The 17,370-nt window shown below is 57.3% G+C and overlaps 1 protein-coding gene across 1 annotated transcript in view; it reads right to left on the bottom strand.

The window, feature by feature from the left end:
* Positions 1 to 11,633, bottom strand: part of LOC142923958 (uncharacterized) — a 12,170-nt gene extending 537 nt beyond the window's left edge. Inside the window, exons 1-5 of the mRNA XM_076064987.1 lie at positions 11,327 to 11,633; positions 11,132 to 11,159; positions 10,226 to 10,333; positions 5,705 to 5,860; positions 2,874 to 3,345 (exon numbers count right to left, since the gene is read on the bottom strand). Of these exons, the coding sequence (XP_075921102.1) occupies positions 2,874 to 3,345; positions 5,705 to 5,860; positions 10,226 to 10,328 (731 nt within the window). The 5' untranslated portion in view covers positions 10,329 to 10,333; positions 11,132 to 11,159; positions 11,327 to 11,633. The remainder of the gene's footprint in view (positions 1 to 2,873; positions 3,346 to 5,704; positions 5,861 to 10,225; positions 10,334 to 11,131; positions 11,160 to 11,326) is intronic.
* Between the last annotated feature and the right edge of the window lie 5,737 nt (positions 11,634 to 17,370).

The raw sequence follows: 17,370 nt of genomic DNA, 5'->3' as shown, positions 1-17,370 counted from the left end.
CACTCACTCACTCACCACTCACCCTCACTCACTCAGTCACTCACTCACTCACTCACCACTCACTCACTCACTCAGTCACTCAGTCACTCACTCACCACTCACTCACCACTCACTCACCACTCCACTCACCACTCAGTCACTCACTCACTCACCACTCACTCACCACTCACTCACCACTCAGTCACTCACCACTCACTCACCACTCACTCAGCACTCACTCACCACTCACTCACCACTCACTCACTCACTCACCACTCACCACTCACTCAGTCACTCAGTCACTCACCACTCACTCACCACTCACTCACCACTCAGTCACTCAGTCACTCACTCACTCACCACTCACTCACCACTCACTCACCACTCACTCACTCACTCAGTCACTCACTCAGTCACTCACTCACTCACTCAGTCACTCACTCAGTCACTCACACACTCACTCACTCAGTCACTCACTCACTCACTCACCACTCACTCACCATTCACTCACCACTCACTCACCACTCACCCACCACTCACTCACCCACTCACTCAGTCACTCACTCACTCACTCACTCACTCACACTCACTCACTCACACACTCACTCACTCACTCACTCACTCACTCACTCACTCACCACTCAGTCACTCACTCATTCACTCACCACTCAGTCACTCAGTCACTCACTCACCACCCACTCACTCACCACTCATTCACTCACTCAGTCACTCAGTCACTCACCTCACCACTCACTCACCACTCACTCACTCACTCAGTCACTCAGTCACTCACTCAGTCACTCACTCAGTCACTCACTCACTCACCACTCACTCACCACTCACTCACCACTCACTCACTCACTCAGTCACTCAGTCACTCACTCACTCACTCAGTCACTCACTCACCACTCACTCACCACTCACTCACCACTCACTTACTCACCACTCACTCACCACTCACTCACCACTCAGTCACCACTCACTCAGTCACTCACTCACTCACCACTTACTCACCACTCACTCACCACTCACTCAGTCAGTCAGTCACCACTCAGTCACTACTCACTCACCACTCACTCACCACTCACTCACTCACCACTCACTCACTCACTCAGTCACTCACTCACTCACTCACCACTCACTCACTCACTCAGTCACTCAGTCACTCACTCACCACTCACTCACCACTCACTCACCACTCACTCACCACTCAGTCACTCACTCACTCACCACTCACTCACCACTCACTCACCACTCAGTCACTCACCACTCACTCACCACTCACTCAGCACTCACTCACCACTCACTCACCACTCACTCACTCACTCACCACTCACCACTCACTCAGTCACTCAGTCACTCACCACTCACTCACCACTCACTCACCACTCAGTCACTCATTCACTCACTCACTCACCACTCACTCACCACTCACTCACCACTCACTCACTCACTCAGTCACTCACTCAGTCACTCACTCACTCACTCAGTCACTCACTCAGTCACTCACACACTCACTCACTCAGTCACTCACTCACTCACTCACCACTCACTCACCATTCACTCACCACTCACTCACCACTCACTCACCACTCACTCACCACTCACTCAGTCACTCAGTCACTCACCACTCACTCACCACTCACTCACTCCTCACCACTCACTCACTCACCTCACCACTCACTCACTCACTCACCACTCAGTCACTCAGTCACTCACTCACCACCCACTCACTCACCACTCATTCACTCACTCAGTCACTCAGTCACTCACCTCACCACTCACTCACCACTCACTCACTCACTCAGTCACTCAGTCACTCACTCAGTCACTCACTCAGTCACTCACTCACTCACCACTCACTCACCACTCACTCACCACTCACTCACTCACTCAGTCACTCAGTCACTCACTCACTCACTCAGTCACTCACTCAGTCACTCACTCACCACTCACTCACTCACCACTCACTCACTCACTCACCACTCACTCACCACTCACCACTCACTCACCACTCACTCACCATTCACTCACTCACTCACTCACCCACCCACTCACTCACCACTCACTCACCACTCACTCACTCACCACTCACCCACCCACTCACTCACCCACTCACCCACTCACTCACCCACTCACTCACTCACCCACTCACTCACTCGCTCACTCACTCACCCACTCACTCACTCACTCACCCACTCACCCACTCACTCACTCACCACCCACTCACCCACTCACTCACCACTCACCCACCCACTCACTCACCCACCCACTCACCCACTCACTCACCCACTCACCCACCCACTCACTCACCCACTCACCCACCCACTCACTCACCCACCCACTCACCCACCCACTCACTCACCCACTCACCCACTCACTCACCCACTCACTCACTCACCCACTCACTCACTCGCTCACTCACTCACCCACTCACTCACACACTCACTCACTCAACCACTCACTCACCAGAGTGTGTGTGAGCCTCCTCCCCCAGGCCCCTCCCCCAGGCCCCTCCCCCAGGCCACTCCCCCAGGCCCCGCCCCCAGGGCCCCGCCCCCTCCCCAGGCCCCTCCCCCAGGGCCCTCCCCCAGGCCCCGCCCCCAGGGCCCCGCCCCCTCCCCCAGGGGCCCTCCCCCAGGGCCCTACCCCTCCCCCAGGGCCCCGCCCCCTCCCCCAGGCCCCTCCCCCAGGCCCCTACCCCTCCCCCTCCCCCAGGCCCCTCCCCCAGGCCCCTCCCCCTCCCCCAGGCCCCTCCCCCCCCTCCCCCCCAGCCCCTCCCCTCCCGGGGCCCCTCACCCAGGCCCCTCCCCCTCCCCCAGGGCCCCTCCCCCTCCCCCAGGCCCCTCCCCCAGGGCCCTCCCCAGGGCCCCTCCCCCAGGCCCCTCCCCCACGTCACCTGGGTGTGAGGCCCTGCCGCAGGGCTTCGTGACGTAGCAGAGCGAGGCGGGCCGGCGAGCAGAAGCAGCGGTAGGCCTGGGCCTGGGCCTGAGCCTGGGCCTGGGCCTGGGCCTGAGCCTGGGCCTGGCCCTGAGCCTGGGCCTGGCCCTGAGCCTGGGCCTGGCCCTGAGCCTGGGCCTGGCCCTGGGCCTGGCCCTGAGCCTGGCCCTGAGCCTGGGCCTGGCCCTGAGCCTGGGCCTGGCCCTGAGCCTGGGGCCTGGCCCTGGCCCTGAGCCTGGCCCTGGGCCTGGCCCTGGCCCTGGGCCTGGGCCTGGCCCTGAGCCTGGGCCTGAGCCTGGCCCTGAGCCTGGGCCTGGCCCCCGGCCAGCAGGGCCGCGGCCGCCTCGCGGTAGCGCTCCAGACGCTCAGACTGCCGGTAGGGGCCGTGGGGACCACCACGGCGGGGGGACTCGTCGGGGGGGATGCCTGGGGGGGGTAGGGGGGTGGGTGGTGGTGGTGTCACTCACGCCGTGTCTCACTGTGTGTGTCTGTGTGTGTCTCACTGTGTGTGTCTGTGTGTGTCTCACTGTGTGTGTCTGTGTGTGTCTCACTGTGTGTGTCTCACTGTGTGTGTCTGTGTGTGTCTCACTGTGTGTGTCTCACTGTGTGTGTCTCACTGTGTGTCTCACTGTGTGTGTCTGTGTGTGTCTCACTGTGTGTGTCTCACTGTGTGTGTCTCACTGTGTGTCTCACTGTGTGTGTCTGTGTGTGTCTCACTGTGTGTGTCTCACTGTGTGTGTCTCACTGTGTGTCTCACTGTGTGTGTCTGTGTGTGTCTCACTGTGTGTGTCTCACTGTGTGTGTCTCACTGTGTGTCTCACTGTGTGTGTCTGTGTGTGTCTCACTGTGTGTGTCTCACTGTGTGTGTCTCACTGTGTGTCTCACTGTGTGTGTCTGTGTGTGTCTCACTGTGTGTGTCTCACTGTGTGTGTGTGTCTCACTGTGTGTGTCTCACTGTGTGTGTCTCACTGTGTCACTGTGTCTCACTGTGTGTGTCTCACTGTGTGTCTCACTGTGTGTGTCTCACTGTGTGTCTGTGTCTCACTGTGTCTGTCTCACTGTGTGTCTCACTGTGTGTCACTGTGTGTGTCTGTGTGTGTCTCACTGTGTGTGTCTGTGTGTGTCTCACTGTGTGTCTGTGTCTCACTGTGTCTGTCTCACTGTGTGTCTCACTGTGTGTCACTGTGTGTGTCTGTGTGTGTCTCACTGTGTGTGTCTGTGTGTGTCTCACTGTGTGTCTGTGTCTCACTGTGTCTGTCTCACTGTGTGTCTGTGTGTGTCTCACTGTGTCTCTGTGTGTGTCTCACTGTGTGTGTCTGTGTGTGTCTCACTGTGTCTCTGTGTGTGTCTCACTGTGTGTGTCTGTGTGTGTCTCACTGTGTCTCTGTGTGTGTCTCACTGTGTGTGTCTGTGTGTGTCTCACTGTGTCTCTGTGTGTGTCTCACTGTGTGTGTCTGTGTGTGTCTCACTGTGTCTCTGTGTGTGTCTCACTGTGTGTGTCTGTGTGTGTCTCACTGTGTCTCTGTGTGTGTCTCACTGTGTGTGTCTGTGTGTGTCTCACTGTGTCTCTGTGTGTGTCTCACTGTGTGTGTCTGTGTGTGTCTCACTGTGTCTCTGTGTGTGTCTCACTGTGTGTGTCTGTGTGTGTCTCACTGTGTCTCTGTGTGTGTCTCACTGTGTGTGTCTGTGTGTGTCTCACTGTGTGTGTCTGTGTGTGTCTCACTGTGTGTGTCTGTGTGTGTCTCACTGTGTGTGTCTGTGTGTGTCTCACTGTGTGTGTCTCTGTGTGTGTCTCACTGTGTCTCTGTGTGTGTCTCACTGTGTGTGTCTGTGTGTGTCTCACTGTGTCTCTGTGTGTGTCTCACTGTGTGTGTCTGTGTGTGTCTCACTGTGTGTGTCTGTGTGTGTCTCACTGTGTGTGTCTGTGTGTGTCTCACTGTGTGTGTCTGTGTGTGTCTCACTGTGTGTGTCTCTGTGTGTGTCTCACTGTGTGTGTCTGTGTGTGTCTCTGTGTGTCTGTGTGTCTCACTGTGTGTCTCTGTGTGTGTCTGTGTCTCACTGTGTGTCTCTGTGTGTCTCACTGTGTGTGTCTCACTGTGTCTCACTGTGTGTGTCTCTGTGTGTGTCTCACTGTGTGTGTCTCTGTGTGTGTCTCACTGTGTGTCTCTGTGTGTGTCTCACTGTGTCTCTGTGTCTCACTGTGTGTGTCTCACTGTGTGTCTCACTGTGTGTCTCTGTGTGTGTCTCTGTGTGTGTCTCTGTGTGTGTCTCACTGTGTCTCTGTGTCTCACTGTGTCACTGTGTGTCTCTGTGTGTGTCTCTGTGTGTGTCTGTGTGTGTGTCTCACTGTGTCTCTGTGTCTCACTGTGTCTCTGTGTCTCACTGTGTCACTGTGTGTCTCTGTGTGTGTCTGTGTCTCACTGTGTCTGTCGCACTGTGTGTCTCAGTGTCTCTGTCTCACCGTGAACCCCACCCACCCCACCCACCCACATGGTCACCGTGAACCCCACCCACCCACCCACCCCACCCACCCACCCACCCCACCCACCTACCCACCCCACCCACCCACACGGTCACCGTGAACCCCACCCACCCACCCACCCCACCTACCCCACCCACCCCACCCACCCCACCCACCCCACCTACCCCACCCCACCTACCCACCCCACCCACCCACACGGTCACAGTGAACCACACCCACCCACACGGACATCGTGAACCCCACCCACCCACCCCACCCACCCCACCCCACCCCACCCCACCCACCCCCACCCACCCCACCCACCGGCCCACTCCAGGAGATCCTCCAGCTGCTGCTCCGCCATGGGTAGCGTGCGGCCGCTGTCGGTGTCCTCCAGGCGCAGGACGAAGCTCCCGCGGTGGGCTCGAGCAAACAGGAAGTTATAGAGGGCCGTGCGGAGCCCCCCAAGGTGCAGGAAGCCTGGGTGGTGAGGGTGGTGAGTGGGTGGTGAGGGTGGTGAGGGTGGTGAGGGTGGTGAGGGTGGTGAGGGTGGTGAGGGTGGTGAGTGAGTGGTGAGGGTGGTGAGGGTGGTGAGGGTGGTGAGGGTGGTGAGGGTGGTGAGGGTGGTGAGTGGTGAGTGAGTGGGTGAGTGGTGAGTGGGTGAGTGGTGAGTGGGCTCGAGCAAACAGGAAGTTATAGAGGGCCGTGCGGAGCCCCCCAAGGTGCAGGAAGCCTGGGTGGTGAGGGTGGTGAGGGTGGTGAGGGTGGTGGGTGAGTGAGTGGTGAGTGAGTGGTGAGTGGGCTCGAGCAAACAGGAAGTTATAGAGGGCCGTGCGGAGCCCCCCAAGGTGCAGGAAGCCTGGGTGGTGAGGGTGGTGAGTGAGTGGTGAGTGAGTGGGTGGGTGGGTGGGTGAGTGGGTGAGTGAGTGAGTGGGTGAGTGGGTGGGTGAGTGGGTGAGTGGTGAGTGGGCTCGAGCAAACAGGAAGTTGTAGAGGGCCGTGCGGAGCCCCCCAAGGTGCAGGAAGCCTGGGTGGTGAGTGGTGAGTGGGTGGTGAGGGTGGTGAGGGTGGTGAGTGGGTGAGTGAGTGAGTGAGTGGTGAGTGAGTGGGTGAGTGAGTGAGTGGTGAGTGGGCTCGAGCAAACAGGAAGTTGTAGAGGGCCGTGCGGAGCCCCCAAGGTGCAGGAAGCCTGGGTGGTGAGGGTGGTGAGTGGGTGGTGAGTGGGTGGTGAGTGGGTGGGTGAGTGGGTGAGTGGGTAGGTGGGTGAGTGGGTGGGAGAGTGAGTGGGTGGGTGAGTGAGTGGGTGAGTGAGTGAGTGGTGAGTGGGCTCGAGCAAACAGGAAGTTATAGAGGGCCGTGCGGAGCCCCCCAAGGTGCAGGGAGCCTGGGTGGTGAGGGTGGTGAGGGTGGTGAGTGGGTGGTGAGTGGGTGGGTGAGTGGGTGAGTGGGTAGGTGGGTGAGTGGGTGGGAGAGTGAGTGGGTGGGTGAGTGAGTGGGTGAGTGAGTGAGTGGTGAGTGGGCTCGAGCAAACAGGAAGTTATAGAGGGCCGTGCGGAGCCCCCCAAGGTGCAGGAAGCCTGGGTGGTGAGGGTGGTGAGTGAGTGAGTGGTGAGTGAGTGGGTGAGTGAGTGAGTGGGTGAGTGGTGAGTGAGTGAGTGGTGAGTGAGTGGTGAGTGAGTGGTGAGTGGGCTCGAGCAAACAGGAAGTTATAGAGGGCCGTGCGGAGCCCCCCAAGGTGCAGGAAGCCTGGGTGGTGAGGGTGGTGAGTGGGTGAGTGAGTGAGTGGGTGAGTGAGTGAGTGGTGAGTGAGTGAGTGAGTGGTGAGTGGGCTCGAGCAAACAGGAAGTTATAGAGGGCCGTGCGGAGCCCCCCAAGGTGCAGGGAGCCTGGGTGGTGAGTGGTGAGTGAGTGGGTGAGTGAGTGAGTGGGTGAGTGAGTGGGTGAGTGAGTGAGTGGGTGAGTGGTGAGTGGGCTCGAGCAAACAGGAAGTTATAGAGGGCCGTGCGGAGCCCCCCAAGGTGCAGGAAGCCTGGGTGGTGAGTGGTGAGTGTGGTGAGTGGGTGAGTGGGTGAGGGGGTGAGTGGGTGAGTGAGTGGGTGAGTGAGTGAGTGGGTGGGTGAGTGAGTGGGTGAGTGAGTGGGTGAGTGGGTGAGTGAGTGGGTGAGTGGGTAGGTGGGTGAGTGGGTGGGTGAGTGAGTGGGTGAGTGGGTGAGTGAGTGGGTGAGTGAGTGAGTGGGTGAGTGAGTGGGTGGGTGGGAGAGTGAGTGGGTGGGTGGTGAGTGAGTGAGTGGGTGAATGAGTGGGTGAGTGAGTGAGTGAGTGGGTGGGTGAGTGGGTGAGTGAGTGGGTGAGTGGGTGAGTGGGTGAGTGAGTGGATGAGTGAGTGGGTGAGTGAGTGTGTGGGTGAGTGAGTGGGTGAGTGAGTGGGTGGGTGAGTGGGTGAGTGGGTGAGTGAGTGGATGAGTGAGTGGGTGAGTGGTGAGTGAGTGGGTGGGAGAGTGAGTGAGTGGGTGAGTGAGTGGGTGGGAGAGTGAGTGGGTGGGTGAGTGAGTGGGTGAGTGAGTGAGTGGTGAGTGGGCTCGAGCAAACAGGAAGTTGTAGAGGGCCGTGCGGAGCCCCCCAAGGTGCAGGAAGCCTGGGTGGTGAGGGTGGTGAGGGTGGTGAGTGGGTGGGTGAGTGAGTGGGTGAGTGAGTGAGTGGGTGAGTGAGTGAGTGAGTGGGTGAGTGGGTGGGTGGGTGAGTGGGTGGGTGAGTGGGTGGGTGAGTGGGTGGGTGGGTGGGTGAGTGAGTGAGTGGGTGAGTGAGTGAGTGGGTGAGTGAGTGGGTGGGTGGGAGAGTGAGTGGGTGGGTGGTGAGTGAGTGAGTGGGTGAATGAGTGGGTGAGTGAGTGAGTGAGTGGGTGGGTGAGTGGGTGAGTGAGTGGGTGAGTGGGTGAGTGGGTGAGTGGGTGAGTGAGTGGATGAGTGAGTGGGTGAGTGAGTGTGTGGGTGAGTGAGTGGGTGAGTGAGTGGGTGGGTGAGTGGGTGAGTGGGTGAGTGGAGTGAGTGGGTGAGTGGTGAGTGAGTGGGTGGGAGAGTGAGTGAGTGGGTGAGTGAGTGGGTGGGAGAGTGAGTGGGTGGGTGAGTGAGTGGGTGAGTGAGTGAGTGGTGAGTGAGTGAGTGAGTGGGTGAGTGGGTGGGTGGGTGAGTGGGTGGGTGAGTGGGTGGGTGAGTGGGTGGGTGGGTGAGTGGGTGAGTGAGTGGGTGGGTGAGTGAGTGAGTGGTGAGTGGGTGGGTGAGTGGGTGGGTGAGTGGGTGGGTGAGTGGGTGGGTGGGTGAGTGGGTGAGTGAGTGGGTGAGTGAGTGAGTGGTGAGTGGGCTCGAGCAAACAGGAAGTTGTAGAGGGCCGTGCGGAGCCCCCCAAGGTGCAGGAAGCCTGGGTGGTGAGGGTGGTGAGGGGTGGGTGAGGGGTAGGTGAGTGAGTGAGTGAGTGGGTGAGTGGGTGAGTGAGTGAGTGAGTGGGTGGGTGGGTGAGTGAGTGGGTGAGTGGGTGAGTGAGTGAGGGGGTGGGTGGGTGAGTGGGTGGGTGGGTGAGTGGGTGGGTGGGTGAGTGAGTGAGTGAGTGGGTGGGTGGGTGAGTGAGTGAGTGGTGAGTGAGTGGGTGAGTGAGTGAGTGAGTGGGTGGTGAGTGAGTGAGTGGGTGAATGAGTGGGTGAGTGAGTGAGTGAGTGGGTGGGTGAGTGGGTGAGTGAGTGGGTGAGTGGGTGAGTGGGTGAGTGACTGGGTAGGTGAGTGAGTGAGTGAGTGGGTGAGTGGGTGAGTGACTGGGTAGGTGAGTGAGTGAGTGGGTGAGTGGGTGAGTGAGTGGGTAGGTGAGTGGGTGAGTGAGTGAGTGAGTGGGTGGGTGAGTAGGTGAGTGAGTGAGTGAGTGGGTGAGTGAGTGAGTGAGTGGTGAGTGGGTGAGTGGGTGGGTGGGTGGGTGAGTGAGTGGGTGAGTGGGTGAGTGAGTGAGTGAGTGGTGAGTGGGTGAGTGGGTGGGTGGGTGGGTGAGTGAGTGGGTGAGTGGGTGAGTGAGTGAGTGGTGAGTGGGTGAGTGAGTGGGTGAGTGAGTGAGTGAGTGGTGAGTGGGTGAGTGGGTGAGTGAGTGGGTGAGTGAGTGGGTGAGTGAGTGAGTGAGTGGGTGAGTGAGTGAGTGGGTGTGTGAGTGAGTGAGTGGGTGAGTGGGTGGTGAGTGGTGAGTGAGTGAGTGGGTGAATGAGTGGGTGAGTGAGTGAGTGGGTGGGTGGGTGGGTGAGTGGGTAGGTGAGTGGGTGAGTGAGTGAGTGGGTGAGTGAGTGAGTGGGTGGGTGAGTGAGTGAGTGGGTGGGTGGGTGGGTGAGTGGGTAGGTGAGTGGGTGAGTGAGTGAGTGAGTGGGTGGGTGAGTAGGTGAGTGAGTGGGTGGGTGAGTGAGTGAGTGAGTGGTGAGTGGGTGAGTGGGTGGGTGGGTGGGTGAGTGAGTGGGTGAGTGGGTGAGTGAGTGGGTGAGTGGGTGGGTAGGTGAGGGGTAGGTGGGTGAGTGAGTGAGTGGGTGAGTGAGTGGGTGAGTGGGTGGGTGAGTGGTGAGTGAGTGAGTGAGGGGGTGAGTGGGTGGGTGGGTGGGTGAGTGAGTGAGTGGTGAGTGGGTGGGTGTGAGTGGGTGAGTGGGTGAGTGGGTGGGTAGGTGAGGGGTAGGTGGGTGAGTGAATGAGTGGGTGAGTGAGTGGGTGAGTGGGTGAGTGGGTGAGTGAGTGAGTGGGTGAGTGAGTGAGTGGGTGAGTGAGTGGGTGAGTGGGTGAGTGGTGAGTGGGTGAGTGAGTGAGTGAGTGGGTGAGTGGGTGAGTGAGTTACCTGTCGGACTAGGGGCGAACCTCACTCGAACTCCCGCAGAGTGCGAGCAAAGTCGCCTCGAGCCTCCTCCAGCTGCTGCTGTTGCAGCCCTCCTCGCAAGCATCGCGACTACACACACAGAGATCACGTGTCACTCACTCACTCACCACTCACCAACACACTCATTCGCTCACCCACTCACTCACTCACCCACTCACTCACCCACTCACTCACACAACCACTCACTCACTCACACAACCACTCACTCACTCACCCACTCACTCACTCACCCACTCACTCACTCACCACTCACTCACCCACTCACTCACTTACCCACTCACTCACCCACTCACTCACTCACCCACTCACTCACACAACCACTCACTCACACAACCACTCACTCACTCACACAACCACTCACTCACTCACCCACTCACTCACTCACCCACTCACTCACTCACCACTCACTCACTCACTCACCCACTCACTCACTCACCCACTCACTCACCCACCCACCCACTCACTCACCCACCCACTCACTCACCAACTCACTCACCCACTCACTCACCCACCAACTCACTCACTCACCCACGCACTCACCCAACCCACTCACTCATCACTCCCCAGTCACTCGCCCACTCACTCACTCACCCAGTCACCCACTCACTCACTCACCCAGTCACTCACCCACTCACTCACCCACTCACTCACTCACCCACTCACTCACCCACCCATTCACTCACTCACTCACCCAGTCACTCACCCAATCACTCACTCACTCACCCACTCACTCACTCACCCACTCACTCACTCACCCACTCACCCAGTCACTCACTCACTCACCCACTCACCCAGTCACTCACTCACTCACCCTCTCACTCACTCACCCACCCACTCACTCACCCACCCAGTCATTCACTCACTCACCTGAGTCTGTGACCTCACGTACAGTAAACTACACACAAGATTCAATTACAAACTGTTTAACGCTCGCCCGTGCCTCGACGTTAACGTAACATTTAACAACAACGACCAACAGCAAAAACACAACTCGGACAGTTACGTTTTAAAATTGTTAAACTTTTTAATAATTCGTTAAGCGGCCTAGGAGAAGCCTCTCACCTCCAGGCCTCCGCTTTGTAATTCCTAGCACGGATACGCCGATGTCGCTCCGCCCCCTTCTTTCTCGCCGTCCTATTGGTTGAGGAAGGGTGGGCGGGGCATTTTTTTTACCGCCGCCACGCCTCCGCCGCGCGCTCGCGCTCCGCAACCAATCAGGGGCAGGCGCTGCCACTTAAGCGCTGTCGGAATTCTAATTGAGGTGGGTTAACGTTGGGGGGCATCGCGATATATCGCTGCCACGACGATATATCGGCATTGACGATATATCGGCTTTGACGATATATCGCAGCCACGACGATATATCGTAATTAACGATATATCCTAATTGACGATATATCACAATTGACGATATATCGCGGCCACGACGATATATCGTTATTTACGATATATCGCAATTGACGATATATCGCAATTGACGATATATCGGTGCACCGACGATATATCGTAATTGACGATATATCGTTATTTACTATATATCGTTTTTGACGATATATCGGCATTGACGATATATCGCAATTGACGATATATCGTAATTGACGATATATCGCAACTGACGATATATCGCAATTGACGATATATCGCAACTGACGATATATCGCAACTGACGATATATCGCTGCACCGGCGATATATCGTAATTGACATTATATCGGCATTGACGATATATCGCAACTGACGATATATCGCTGCACCGGCGATATATCGTAATTGACATTATATCGGCATTGACGATATATCGCAACTGACGATATATCGCTGCACCGGCGATATATCGTAATTGACGATATAGCGGCATTGACGATATATCGCAATTGACGATATATCGCAATTGACGATATATCGCAGCCATGCCGATATATCGCAATTGACGATATATCGCAATTCACGCTATATCGTAATTGACGATATATCGCTGCCACGACGATATATCGTAATTGACGATATATCGTCAATTACGATATATCGCAATTGACGATATATCGCGATTGACGATATATCGCTGCCACGCCGATATATCGTTATTTATTTACGATATATCTTAATTGATATATCGCAGCCCCGGGACTGCCCCATAGCCTCAAGCCAGCAGGTGCCATGGGTCGACTGCTGTGCCAGGCTAGGTGCATGAGGTGGTGGTCACGTGACAGACTCTGTAGGTGCCAGGCTAGGTGCATGAGGTCACGTGACAGACCCTGCAGGTGCCATGGGTTGTGCTGCTGTGCCAGGCTAGGTGCATGAGGTGGTCACGTGGCAGACCCAGCAGGTGCCATGGGTTGTGCTGCTGTGCCAGGCTAGGTGCATGTCACGTGACAGACCCAGCAGGTGCCATGGGTCGACTGCTGTGCCAGGCTAGGTGCATGAGGAGGTGGTCACGTGGCAGACCCTGCAGGTGCCATGGGTTGACTGCTGTGCCAGGCTAGGTGCATGAGGTCACGTGGCAGACCCTGCAGGTGCCATGGGTCGACTGCTGTGCCAGGCTAGGTGCATGAGGTCACGTGACAGACCCAGCAGGTGCCAGGCTAGGTGCATGAGGTGGTCACGTGACAGACCCTGCAGGTGCCATGGGTTGTGCTGCTGTGCCAGGCTAGGTGCATGAGGAGGTCACGTGACAGACCCAGCAGGTGCCATGGCTTGTACTGCTGTGCCAGGCTAGGTGCATGAGGTCACGTGACACACTCTGCAGGTGCCAGGCTAGGTGCATGAGGAGGTCACATGGCAGACCCAGCAGGTGCCATGGCTTGTACTGCTGTGCCAGGCTAGGTGCATGAGGTCACGTGACAGACCCTGCAGGTGCCATGGGTTGACTGCTGTGCCAGGCTAGGTGCATGAGGTCACGTGACAGACGTAGCAGGTGCCATGGGTTGACTGCTGTGCCAGGCTAGGTGCATGAGGCACCGCCTGTTACCCGTACAAGTGCCAACTCTTTACACGCCGGGCGCTCCGCTCGTTGTTGTGGGCATCACTCCTCTCTGCCCTCCGCTGAGCGACTGCCTCCAGTAGCCACAGAGTGCACCTAGCCTGGCACTGCCCAGAAGCATCCTTCACGAGACTCCTCCGACCTTGCTGGTACCGCTCATCGGCAAGTCCACTCAGCTCCACATCCTCCTGAATCACATTCAGCTGCAACCCATCACACTCACACACTCGCCCATCCACTCATCCACTAAACCAACCACTCACTCACCCATCCACTCACTCACCCATCCACTCACTTACTCACCCATCCACTCATCCACCCATTCACTCATCCACTCAACCACACTCACACACTCGCCCATCCACTCACCCACTCATCCACTAAGCAACCACTCACTCACCCACCCATCCACTCACTTACTCACCCATCCACTCACTTACTCACCCATCCACTCACTCACCCATCCACTCATCCACCCATTCACTCATCCACTCAACCACACTCACACACTCGCCCATCCACTCATCCACTAAACCAACCACTCACTCACCCATCCACTCACTCACCCATCCAATCACTTACTCACCCATCCACTCACCCACTCATCCACGAAGCCAACCACTCACTTACTCACCCATCCACTCACTCACCCATCTACTCACTTACTCACCCATCCACTCACCCATCCACTCACTCACCCATCCACCCATTCACTCATCCACTCAACCACACTCACACACTCGCCCATCCACTCACCCACTAAACCAACCACTCACTCACCCATCCACTCACTTACTCACCCATCCAATCACCCACCCATCCACTCATTTACTCACCCGTCCACCCATCCACTCAACCAATCACACACTCACCCATCCACTCATCCAACCACACTCACCCTTCCACTCATCCACTCATTCAACCAACCAATCACCCAACCATCCACTCACTTACTCACCCATCCACTCATCCACTCAACCAACCATACACTCACCCACCCACCCCACCCACCCACCCACCCCACCCCACCCACTCACTCACTCACCCACCCACCCACTCACTCACCCACCCACCCACTCACCCACTCACCCACCCACCCACTCACCCACTCACTCACTCACCCACCCACCCACTCACTCACCCACCCACCCACCCACTCACCCACCCACTCACTCACTCACCCACCCACTCACTCACTCACCCACCCACTCACTCACCCACCCACCCACTCACTCACCCACCCACCCACTCACCCACCCACTCACCCACTCACCCACCCACCCACTCACCCACCCACCCACTCACCCACCCACTCACCCACCCACTCACTCACCCACCCACCCACTCACCCACCCACTCACCCACCCACTCACCCACCCACCCACTCACCCACCCACCCACTCACCCTCTCACCCACCCACTCACTCACCCACTCACTCACCCACCCACGGGTTCATCACTTCTCTACAGCCTGTGGATTGCCTGTTCACCCACCCCTACCAGGTCCAAAGAGAAGCAGCTTGGGCAAGGGACACACACAGAGAGCAAGAATGTCCCCCGTGTAGCCTCAGCCGACTCTGCTGGGGGTCAGCACCACGCCCGGCCGCCTTTGTCTCTCCCCCGGTGCTAGCGATGATCACTGCACCGCATCACCACGACAACGGGTACGCATTTGAGGCCGAGTCGACCTAGGGGAGGCCCGGGACCGGTTCAGATAATCGTCACCGGTGGTGTTGGCCGTGAGCGGGGGAATCGAAAACCGGGGCGTCCGGGTTCGTAGCGCGGCGTAGCGCTGACCCGCTACTACTACACTACCACTACACACACACAGACACAGTCAGACACACACACATACACACAGACATACACACCCCACACAGACACATACACACAGATACACACACACATACACACATAGACTCACACACCCCACACAGACACATACACACAGATACACACAGATACACACACAGACATACACACACAGACTCACACACCCCACACAGACACATACACACAGATACACACATACACACACAAGACACACACACACACCCCACACAGACATACACACACAGACTCACACACCCCACACAGACACATACACACCCCACACGCACACAGACACACAACCACAGACTCACACACACCCCACACAGACACCCAGACACACAGACTACACACCCCACACAGACACACACACACACACCCCATACAGATACCCACACACACACAGACTACACACCCCACACAGACAACAACCGCCATTCGCCACTAAGTGGCGGTGACGTCACCACGACGCTTGTGCCAGGCTATGTGCACCCTGAGGCCACGTGGAGTGTGGAACGCCCGCTGGCAGGTCACGGGGCAGACCCAGGTGCCATGGGTCGACTGACTGAGATGACTGGCTGATGCACCACCTGTGCCCCCTACTGTGCCAACCCGCTGTGCTTTAGCCACCCGGCGCTCCGCTCGTTGTTGTGAGCGTCGCTCCTCCGCCCTCCGTTGTTGTTGGAGGGCGACTGCCTCCAACTGCCCAGTAGCATCCTTCACGAGCCTCCTCCACAGAGGCCGATCTTGACACCGCTGGTACCAGTCATCGGCAAGTCCACTCAGCTCCACGTCCTCCTGTACCACATCACTCCATCTCTTCTCTAGCCCGTGCCGCGCCCGCTTAGCCCCCTCGATCCGGCCGAACAAAAGCTGTTTCGGCATGTGTTGGCTGGGCATGCGGGCTACATGACCCAGCCATCGCAGCCTTGCCCGCCGGACCTCACCGATGGGACCTTGCCCAGATCTTTCAAGGATTTGTGAGCTCCTCACACAATCCAGTCTGGTTAAACCCAGGATGGATCGTAGGCAGGCCAGCCTAAATGTTTCTAACCGGCAAAGATGTTCCATTAGGGGAGTCCACGTTTCGCAAGCGTAGAGAAGGGAGGGAATGACCGTGGCCGAGAAGACCTGAAGTTTAGTGCGGAGCGACAGACCAGGTAGCTTCCACACAGCGTTACGCAACCGATGAAAAGATATTGCCACTCGACTGATTCTGAGTGAGACCTCTGCTGTTAAACCGGAGCCGGTCATAATCACACTGCCCAGGTATGGGAAACTCTCCACTCTCTCCACAACTGCTCCATCACCGATTGGGAGATGTGGGGGTGGAGTGTCCGATGGTACAAAATACCCAGGCAGGTGCTTAGTTTTGGTGGGGCTGATGGTAAGGGCCCCACCTCTTAGTGGCACGCTCCAGTCTCAGCAGCAGCGTCTCCAACTCCTCCTCTGACTGAGCAGCTATTACCAAATCATCAGCATACACAACGTGGTTGACCAATAGGGAGCCATCCCTTGACCGCACCCGGGCATCGATCAGCCTCCCATTATATCTGTACCATATGGAGATTCCCCCGGTACAGCTATTGAAGGCTTCACGAACTACGTGGTCAAAATAGATGTTAAATAATGTGGGAGCCAGAGGACATCCCTGTCGCACCCCAAGGTGTACAGGGAATGGCTCTGACTCCCGGCCACGTAGTTTTACCCGGGCCCGCTCACCATCATGAAGGTCCTTAATGATCGTGAGCAGAGGGTCAGGTACTCCAAAAGCACTTAGAACAACCCAGAGCCCAGGGCCTACTGATGGTATCATAGGCCTTGACCAGGTTAATAAAGCAGAGATGTAGGTCTTGCTGGAATTCCCTACACCTCTGCTGTAGCAGACGGACAGAAAATATGGCATCTGTGCAGGACCGCCCTTTCCTGAAACCGCATTGGGGCTCCGCAAGCCTCTCCTCAGCGTGCCTGGCAAGGCGATGTTGAATAATCCTTGCCAGGACCTTTCCCGGCACACTGAGGAGTGAGATGCCCCTGTTGTTGTTACAGTCTGTGCGGTCCCCTTCTTCAAGAGGGGGACCACCACACACACACAGACACACAAAGATCCCCCGTATAGCCTTAACAGACTGTAGGGGCAAGTGCTGTTAGCGAGCACCAGACACACACACACACAGACACACACACACAGGCACACACACACAGACACACACACACAGACACACACACAGGCACACACACAGGCACACACACAGGCACACACACACAGACACACACACACAGACACACACAGTGCT

This window comes from Petromyzon marinus, unplaced genomic scaffold (assembly GCF_048934315.1).
Source record: "Petromyzon marinus isolate PM22_M1 ecotype Great Lakes invasive population unplaced genomic scaffold, UKy_Petmar_22M1.pri1.0 PM_Scaffold_96, whole genome shotgun sequence".
In the NCBI taxonomy this organism is placed as follows: Eukaryota; Metazoa; Chordata; class Hyperoartia; order Petromyzontiformes; family Petromyzontidae; genus Petromyzon; species Petromyzon marinus.
The sequence above is the reverse complement of the archived record's forward strand: the minus strand, read 5'-3'. Positions and strand labels throughout refer to the sequence as shown.